We start from the raw sequence: 10,119 nt of genomic DNA on the forward strand, positions 1-10,119 counted from the left end.
AAAGGTCCCACAATTTCCAGGAGTTAATAGGACTGCTTAAAGTACTTTCGAAGTTTTTGAAACTACCCTGATGCTCACGGAACTTCTCTTAAAATCTTTATACTTTCCAGATTTGTTGCTGATTTCCCTAAAGATCCCTCAATTTTCCTAACAAACATGGATCTTATCTGAAGTTTTTTTTTTCTAGCATTCTAGGAAATTCCCAAAGGGTTTATTACTTCACACATAGTGCCAAAAACACAGTTGGGCACACTCATTAGTTAGAAATTTGCATGAACTTTAAAGTTGCTGGCAAGACTGCGCAGGTGTCAAATAATTGTTGTTGGCATAGTCTAATTTTTAGATTCTAATAATCATTTCAGCGAATTTTCAGCCAAGTCCTGCCATGCATCCGGTTCGCTGACAGGTAGCCATTGTTGATCTCCACAGCCAATTTCTATCTCCCGTAACAGTTGGGGTACTCCCTGCCCAGGATTAATGAGACCCCCCTCTACACTGCCTCAGGGTCGGCATACACGTGTGACTATCGCGGCCAAGGAAACACTCAAATACTCTTAACACACCCCGATGAACTCTCACACAGGTCTCGTTTATTTCCCTAACTTTCCCACTTTCTTATCCGTTATCTCCTACCTTAGCCTTCACTAGTTCTTCGTTCGTCTCCCGTTGTCGATGGGGGCCCCCTTCTCCTCCGTTCCGCTACACCTTCACCTTCACTTTCTCCTTTTCTTTGCTTCTGTTCTTCGTCCCTCGGTTTCGACTGTGGGTTGCCCAGTCGATTCACCTCTTAACCCTTCACTCTCCTCTTCTCCTACGGGTGCTCCCACGGTACCGTTTGCCGAGCCGTTCGCGAACGTGTCCACGACGCTCAAGGCAGATCCACAATGGCGATGAACACGGACTAGTAAACGCGGCTGGTCCGCGCCGTAGATAAATGTTGACGGTGAACTACGGGGTCCTGGATATTTCAGTAGGTTGGCTCCTCCTCCACTACTGATCGAGTTTCGCGCCTCAAGACTCGTGCAGACTAATAACTTTAACTCGAATAACGATCTTTCACTATGATGTATATCAAATTCGTTTTGGGTTTGTCTAGCTTGGTTTTCGACTACCACTTTTGACTTTTGCCAGGCAATTAGCTAGCAACGATGGCGGGTGATTTCCTTGCGCTCTCGATCGTTGATCCATTTTCCTTCAGCCCAATTTCGCCCCATCATGGCCCCCTTTACACCACCTCCCGATGGCCTCCCAATCCTGCTATCAGCGGCATCTGGCTGTGAGTAGTGGAACTTCGTGAAGTGGTTGCGTGCTGTCCAGTGTGTGGTGGGCGGTGTTGGCACTAATATTTGAATCTTTTCCTGGCATTCATAACATTTAAATCGAAACACTAAATTCGCGACAATCTCAACAATCTTAAACAGATAGACACACCACTGGTTACATATCGTTTTCCAAAATGTAGTAGTACCGAATAATTATTTCAACGTTGGGTGGTTGGCATCGGTAGAATGCGTCCGCTTCTGTAATATCAGCAGCAGCTGGCCCCAGCGTCAAAACACCGGCTTGCCAACCATGCCATTCCATTCACAAGGAAACAAAGTCATCCCGATGACTGGCACCCTCAACACTGCCGGCGCAGCTGCGGCACACATGAGGCACACTGAGAAAAAAGTTGAAACAAAATAAATGTGTAGAGTGACCACCCCTTGGGAATTCCAAAAGTACATAAAATTTCCCAGAATTTCTCGAATCTTTTTTATTTTTTCGTAATTAGCCTAAAGTTAATGGAACTGGTCTGAGTTTTTCTGATCTTCCTAGAAGTTCTCCGAACTTCTCTATTTTTTGTTTGCAATTCTCATGAAGCTCTTGGAATTGCCTGAACTTAATAGAACCAACAATCAATTCGAAACTAACGATTTTAAATTGGCTCACTACTTGACCAGCCTATTGGTCCCAAGCAAGTCGATTAACGTACCCCAATCTAGTATGAATTCCAGTACTACACTATGTTTGTTTTGATTCGCTATGAAAGTTTGACAGATAACATGAGGGGTTCGTGGATTTTCCTATGTTTCGAGGGGTGCATCGATTAGCTTGGGACCGAAGATAGTACCAGAGCTGAACCAAAAAGTTTAGCTCGTTTGTTCGGGACCATCTGGTCTTAGAGTTACCTCTATGATAGAACTGTCCATGAAAATCATTGAACTGTTCTAAACATCTCTGAAGTTCTCTGAATTTCTCAAAAATTTTAAAATCTCTAAAAACTGTCCGCTATTTTCATGAAATCAGTGGAGTTGCAATGATCTTCCATTCATTCTTGAAACTGCCCTAAAGCTGACGGCACTTCATGTAAGGTTCAAAAATTCAAATGCAGTTTTTTTTTTCGACGCATCATTTCAGATTGCAAAAAGCTCGCGTCATTCTATTCTTTTTGCTATTTTAAAGAAAATGACGTGAGCTTTTTGCAATCTGAAATGATGCGTCGGAAAAAACTGCATTTGAATTGTTCGAAAACGCATCAAAGTAAATTGAACCCGAGGGGGACGACTCTATCTACGATGCAGAAAAGATTGTGTTTTGATGTGGCTAGCTGCAAGCACGCTGAGTAGATAGAAGGAAGATTTATGTCGATTTTGAAGATTTCCTGCAAAAAGGTGAAGCACGATGCAAGTAGATGCGAGAAATGAAAGATGATTTTTCGAAGATTGATTCGCTAGTGTGAGATTTTTTGAGCATCTAGAATTGAGATTTAGATGTGTCGTTCCCCTCGATTGAACCTTAAAATGCTCCAGCATTGTTCTAGTGCTTTAACTATATTTTATGTTTGTATTACTTCTGCGTGAAGTTAACGATTTTACATAGTTGAAGATGCCAAGTGGTCATTTTATACGATAGATGAGGAGATAGAGTTGATAGTTCCGTTTGACTACGGCAGTGTTTTTTTTTTTTTTTTTCTTTATTTTAGAGATTTTTAGCACTACGGCAGTGTGAAAATTGTTTACAGAGAGTAGAAAGCGAGCAAAGGTCAATTTTGAGGAAGGCACGAATCGGGAAAATCATCTCTCTATACCAAACTCCCCCGTTGGAGAGGGGTGGTGGGGGGTATCCCCAGCCCCTCCCGCCACCACTGGCAAAAAGAGATGATCACCGATTTGCTCATGTAGCTACGATGTGTTGGAAACAGTTCTATCGATTTTTACTACACTCGACATTTGCTTATCAAAACCAGCTGCTAACACAATGGTGGATAAACCTACCCAACACTGTTAATTTGTAAAGAAATTTAAAAAAAAAACGACCGTTTGCTCAATTGCTCCGCCTGTTCTTTGTTTCCCTCAAATACCTAGTCTCACAAAGCGAATAACTGAGCAATTATTTACCGTTTTATATCAGAAAAATATGCAACTCCCTACCTTTTTTTTTCCTTGATTAGTTTTCCGTCGATATTGTTTTCCGTGCTGAGCACCAATGCTACCGACGCCAGGGAGGCAGCTCCCACACCTGGACCCTACCTATCGACCCATGAACCGGGGACCAATGGCTTTACTTCCCGTGATCAGAGATGTTATGCCTCAAAACATCCCGGCGGCGCCGACTGGGATTTAACCCAGGCCTGCTGGGGTGAGAGGTAATCACCACTACACCACCGGCGGCGTTAACTCCCTACCTTACTGCACACACATCCACTTGATTGCACTTTTTTACGATCGTCTATTCTCTGTTACTTTGCTCCGTGAAGTCTTTTTAGTCAAATGTTTTAACAAATGAACTAACAGTGTCTGTACCAAATTAAATAATAAAATAGAAAATAATTCCATCAATGCGTTTATTCATACAGGCCCTTATTATGGGTGTCACTTCACGGTGAAAACGAATTGAAGCGAACAGTTATCACTCAAGGTGAAGTAATTGCCGTGTAAATCAAACGGGAATGACAAGTTGTCATTTCACCGTGAAGTGACATCGGTAATAAGGGCCACAAACGCTTTAATTAGGACAATGTTCTACATCGTACTTTGTCCACTTTGTCAGTTTATCTCTCAATTGGCGTTGACGGCACTGTCAAAAAATTGTCTCTTCTAGAAAAAATTGACAGTTTCTTATGGGATTTTTCGGTGGAGTGAAAGGATAGTACGAATTTCCCCATATTTCACGCACAGTCTGACGTTTGCCTATGGACTTCACCATAAGAGCTACAACGCCAATATAAAAAAAAGATTATCAAAACATGTCTACACATATCGCACGGTAAATAGCCATAATTTATGTCATGCTTATTCGCCACTTACCGCAGATAACATCAATAAAATGCGCTTCCAAGCAACTCCAACCCGCTCCAACCCAAGCTGCCATGTTAAAGACAGTGACGATGACGATCCAAGCAGTCGATGGTGCGAAAAGCAAAACTAGCCTACTTTGTTGTGTCTGTTGTCCCCTTGAACCAAGATGCTGGTTTGCATGATGATGATGATGGACAGCACCATTTGACGCAGACGCCGGCGGTCGATTATCTTCCTTTTGATACCCCGAATGGGTCATAAACTGTCATAAGGAGGGTAATAATCGACGGAGTCTAGTTAGAACACTTGGAAGAATAGGTCGTTTATATATATATAAAAAGAACTAACACAGATGTAAAAGTAAAAGAACAATGACAGCGATCGCGGATAATCCCATCACGGATGACTCGATCAGTCGCTCGACGGAAGGAAGGAAACACTCGAACCGCAAACTGACACACTTGACATACAGAACGCAGGGGGCGCGCAGATGTTCGAGAGCAGTACCGAAGCAGTGTCACCCCTGTTTGTTTGGAATGTTTGTTTCGGAAGTAGTCAGTGCGGGGATTAATGAAAAAAACTTACAATTTTCACCCTCGAATTGGCGTGCGACACTTGAAAGTCATACACGACACGGATTTACCCATTGCAGTGAGTAATTGCTGAAAAGGGGTGATCTTCAGGGGCGATAGAAGTCTATTAAAAGGGATTTAATTTTATGGTCGGGTGGTTTTCTGATTCTGTTGCGAAGCACATGGTGTATAGTGCGAGATTTTCCCACCCCTGGATTACCAATGCGGATGCAAGTGAACCCGGACAACCTGTTTCCCCGGATTGAGGCTAGCCGCACATAATTTGATTAGTTACCGAGCCTTTCAATCACCGCAGCTATACTCCAACTACCGTTTCAATCAGCTTTCGGTTCATCCTCCTAACCTACATAAGTTCTGAGTGTCTGTTCTCCCTTTTTCGCACACAAATCGAGCGTAACTTATCGGAAATTAATTCGAGACTGCTCTCGATTCAGTTTAAATTTGGAAAATCATCTTCGGAAGCCAATCAATCAGCCGCATGCTTCGGAAAGCGCACCCCAAATAAAGAACCAGAAAAGCGAAATCTAAATAAACTAATAGCGTATAAACATACAATTCGATTCCCGTTGGCTCTGGGCGGATTTCTCCTCTAGCTATGCGCATGCCAGTACCAGTCCGTCAGTCAAAACATCCATATTTCACGGTTGTTCCGAGCTGGGCCGCCTGCTTGAAAGTGAATCTGATTGATACCTTTTGAGCAAATCGGATTTAAAATGAGCATCATTTTCGCTTTCCTATTGGAGTAGATTATGGTACTTAGGTCGAAAAAAATACAGGGTTTGGGGCATTCCGGTTGATGAAAGTGGAACCTTTAGGGAAGTAGTGCGTTCAACCCTGCACTTACAAACAGTAGAGCCGCTATGACGTACAGGGTAATGGTGCATTGCTGAACGATCAGTATGCCGGTGACCACGTTGGAGATGATTTGTCCGAAGCGGGCTGCTAGATTCGTTAGCGATATGGCGGTTGCTTTGACCTGCGTTGGGAAGATGGCTACTTGAATCGAGCGCACGAGAACGATGCAAATCGACGCAGCGACTATTTCCACGCAGAACAAGGCGGCAACCACGTAGGCATGGGTGATGTACTGGAGGGCAATTCCAGCACAGCCTGCCGTGATCAGGTTAATGTAAATCATAGTTTTTTCGGTGAGTTTACTGAGGATCATCGAACTTAGCAGCATGTAGCCACCGCACATGAGCCCCAGGACGATAGTGTAGATGAAGGCTTCCTGTGGCACTGTGTCGTTGCACTCTGCGATTACTGTCGATTCGGTAGCGTTGAGAATGGGTTTGACAGCTATGGATTCGGTTTGTATTATAGAGCATATCTTAGCTCCTATCCTTACCTCAGATTTGAACACAATGTTCATAATTTGAGGAAACCACACACCAAGACCACCGTACCTGAAAATATTTATTTATATATTATTATATTTCACGAATCCATAACAACTTACGTCATGGAAGCAGTAACATTTTGAACACAGCTAGCTGCCAAATAAACAGAATGCGGTAACTTCATCAACGGGGAAATCTGGATCCATAGGTTCTGCAGGGTTCCTGTTTTCCCTTCAGGCGCTTGCTTGCTCGGTATTTGACGATTCGAATCACCTTGAAGCTGTTGCACGTTGAACTGTTCACCAGGACCTTTATTCTGTTTGTGAACCCACCGGAGAACGTCCAAAGCCTCTTCGGGCTTCCCCTGACCTATCAAAAATTTCGGTGTTTCTGGGTACCAGCAAAACGCAATGCCAGCTATTAATCCAGGTAATGTGTTAACCAAGAAGAGCAGCCTCCAGGGTCGTATCGAGAACGACTCGGTGATGATAATCGTCCATTCGTATGACAAAATCCACCAGCCAAAAGCTGCACTATAGCCCAACCCTAGTCCTCCGATGGCACATGCATAACCGATCATTTGCCCTCTTCGATTAGCCGGACAGAACTCACCCAAGTAGATAATCGCCGATGAGGAGCTGGCCGCCACAAACAGTCCGACCAAAAAGCGCAGTACAACCAACAGATGGAAGTTGCTGACGAACGCGGCAGGGAACGAACAAGCCACAGTGGTCAGAAGGGTTATCTTCAGGACACCCTTGCGACCGCGGATATCCGTCTGGTAGCCCCAGTAGTACGTAGAGATCATGATTCCTGCAATCAATCCCGGTAAGCAATAACTTTTTACACACTATCCCATAGCTCACCCAAGAATACAGCTCCACTGATAATTCCCTTGCGTGACACATCCAAGTCCAGATCGCACTGACACGCCGGTAAAATGATTCCCATTCCCATGGATTCGTTTGCCGCGGCCATCACCGAAAATCCGCACACCAATGTCATCCACATCTGTGCTCGACCAAAGCCAGCTTCCTTCAGGGCTTCATCATACGTATGGCCGAGTGGCGCCACATCCGGGATGGCGTTGGTCAGGGGAATCGATTCCGGCTGGTCCTAAGCTTGTCCGGAAATTAAATCGTAGCCTTAAGCAGTTGGTCCTGAACGATTCGGAACTTACCTCCATGATTGCCATGGCAGCACCTGTGAGTGTGGAGTGTGCTGAGCTACTGAGGTTCACTTGAACAATGCAGTTGAAAATTGCACTCGAAAACTGCAATCGGAAGATAACCGGGCACCGCACACACTGCACACTGGAAGTAAAAATGCAAAAATGACTCAATATTCAACAAATCCAGTTCTCGCTGTAGAAACATGATGAATTTATTTCTTCTAACAGGGAAACCTTACAGGAATCAAATGGAACTGGTTTCAAAGCTTTGTATAGCTCTCAAAATTTTTAATCGTGATGGTAAAAATGATCCTTATTTAGTTACAATAGAAAAACATCTCAAGAATCCAATAAAAATGGTTTAAAATTGCGCAGATAAGTGAAAACTGCCATTTTGACCTGTTTTGCACCGATTCCGTTTTTTTTTTTCAAATAAATTATTCTTGTGGAAAAATATCAGAAATTCATTGGAAATATCCGTAGTGTTTCTTTTTTCAAAATAACCGATTTTGGAACAAACGGCATAAGCCCCAAATTGCACTATCCTAAGCAAGATTAAACCAGCTCCATTCGATTCCAGAGATTTTTTTTTTCTGTGAGAAGAAATAGTTTGTTCATGTTTCTCCAGCCAGAACTGGAGTTTTTGAATTTTAACACATTTTAACGTTTTTGTTCCCACTGTGCAACGGTGCAACAGTTTATATGACGACGGTGATAAGACACATGTAAGTGACTGTTGAGATAAGAATAAGCTAATAATTGTAATAATAAATCTACTTATCAAGTTTGTAGCTAGTTAGATCTATAAATATAGCAGTCAGTATTGCGTGCCTATTAAAAATATCACTTTTATTTATCACTAGCTGAGTGTGCCCGGCCTTGCTCGGGATTCAATAATAACTTGAGTTTATGCGCCAATTGAAAAAAAAAACATGCTAAGGGGCTACCCCCTATGACCTCCACATGCCAAATTTGGTTCCGTTTGCTTGATTAGTTCTCGAGTTATGCAGAAGTTTCTGTTTCATTTGTATGTGATATTGGAACAAAATATCATGCTTGATATTGATTTTACAAGCTCCTTTGATATTGCGAGACTTTTCACAACGTGCAAAAATCAAGATGAGAGTTGACTCGACACAAAAATGATTCCATTGCACATCGTTTTTTTAGAAAGAGAAAGCATAGTTCGCTATCTCTTTTTAATCTTCACCGATGGCATACGCGAAGGGACTGCTGCAAGCCGTTATGGAAGTTTCGGTTGCATTCGGGTGTAAAACAAAAATCATTAAACGCAATCTCACCACAGTTTGGTGAGTTTTGCAGTTGGTGAGTTTTGTTAGCTTGATACTCCGAGCTGCGATATCAGAGCTTGCAAAATCAACCGCAGTAGTTTGTTTGTTGATTTTTGTCTACGAAAATCAAGCGTGATCTTGGGCGTTGGTGAGATTTGCTTTTTTGATATTTTCCCAACACTGTCCGAGACTCAGCAATCAAATGTCACTCACACAACTAAGTGTGTAGATCAACTTGTTACATTAAAGGTTTGTTGCAATAATCTAGTATCTACTTGGCTCACATATGTCAGGTCACCGTCACTCTGATGTTGTAAAACACTTTTGTACTACATTGGCAAAAGCGGAGAAATCGTAATGCACAAGAAATGGATCGCACCAATTTCCATAAGTGAGGCAAACCATGACGAGGACTTTTTTTTACGTAGGACTACGTCTTTGATTTCTATATGAGGGTACACTTTGTGAAAACCGAAAATGGAACATGTAACAAATTAAGAAAGATTTTGAACGTTAATAACTCAGCTGCCCCTGGTCCAATTTCAATAACTTTATCACCAATCGATCAGAAATATGACTATGCATCGATAACAATGCTTCCGAATGTTGATTTTCAACAAAAAACTATTAACAAACTGGTAAATGTCCAGCATTGTCCAAAAGCGTCCTACATGCATATGCTGCTTCCCCAGCACAGTCGTCAGAGAGTAGTAAGTAGACGAAACAAGTTGAAGTGGCATTCGCCTCCGACCCTCGGGCGCGTGCAAATCCTCCCTGGAAACCGTAATATTTTGCACACTCATCGCCATATTCAGAACCAAACGCAAATTCTTCGAGATAACCACCATCCGTCGTCTGGCTCGCCGTGGCGATGTCTGACGTATCTCCGGTCTGATTTACGAGGTGTGCTGAAGGTGTTCCTGTAAAATGAGATCCGTAATGCTGTCACCTACACTAAACAAGCCAAGCGTAAGCGGCCATAGATGCCATCTACGTTTTGAAGTGACAGAGACGCACTCTAATACAAATTATTTTGATCAACCTTGATCAACTTTGAATCGCCACGGCCGGATATTTTCGATGGCAGAAGTAACAATCTAGCATCTAATTCGACGAAGACGGCAGGAAACATTTGTGAAGCCGAGTTATTTACGAGAGTATCGATGAAGAGAATCGATCAAAGTAGATAGGACCTATTAAAAAGTGACGCGAGATTTGTTTGAGCTCCAATGCTACCGATGCCAGGGAGGCAGCTCCCACACCTGGACCCTACCAATCGACCCATCAACTCAACCGGGGACCAACGGCTTTACTTTCCGAAGGAAGGCGTGATCAGAGGTGTTATGCCTTAGAACATGCCGGTGGCGCCGACTGAAATTGGACCCAGGCCTGCTGGGGTGAGAGGTAATCACGCTAACCACCGGCGCCGATATCTTTCAAGGT

At 43.1% G+C, this 10,119-nt stretch overlaps 1 protein-coding gene across 2 annotated transcripts; it reads right to left on the minus strand.

The window, feature by feature from the left end:
• Positions 1-4,121: 4,121 nt before the first annotated feature.
• Positions 4,122-7,439, minus strand: LOC135697288 (synaptic vesicle glycoprotein 2C-like). Of its 2 annotated transcripts, XR_010517420.1 has the most exons (5): positions 7,394-7,439; positions 7,080-7,329; positions 6,333-7,026; positions 4,629-6,279; positions 4,125-4,542 (listed from the first exon to the last, which is right to left on the minus strand). XR_010517420.1 is itself a non-coding variant. In XM_065216912.1 (4 exons), exons 1-4 carry the CDS (start codon positions 7,406-7,408, stop codon positions 5,685-5,687), a joined length of 1,554 nt encoding a protein of 517 aa, XP_065072984.1. In that variant the 5' UTR covers positions 7,409-7,439; the 3' UTR covers positions 4,122-5,684. The 2 variants fall into 2 exon arrangements, 1 of the variants encoding a protein (XP_065072984.1); XM_065216912.1 differs by having other exon boundaries at positions 4,122-6,279.
• Between the last annotated feature and the right edge of the window lie 2,680 nt (positions 7,440-10,119).

The sequence above is a fragment of the Ochlerotatus camptorhynchus genome, unplaced genomic scaffold (assembly GCF_037179485.1).
Source record: "Ochlerotatus camptorhynchus isolate MF236.1 unplaced genomic scaffold, CSIRO-AGI_Acam_v1.1 ptg000070l, whole genome shotgun sequence".
Lineage (NCBI taxonomy): Eukaryota > Metazoa > Arthropoda > Insecta > Diptera > Culicidae > Ochlerotatus > Ochlerotatus camptorhynchus.

What these genes read in the sequence shown, in the direction of transcription:
- LOC135697288 (XM_065216912.1), bottom strand. An exon ending in CAGTGGAGCTGTATTCTTGG is followed by an intron (nt 7,027 to 7,079) that starts GTGAGCTATGGG and finishes GATTGATTGCAG; the next exon opens with GAATCATGATCTCTACGTAC. An exon ending in AATGTTACTGCTTCCATGAC is followed by an intron (nt 6,280 to 6,332) that starts GTAAGTTGTTAT and finishes AAATATTTTCAG; the next exon opens with GTACGGTGGTCTTGGTGTGT.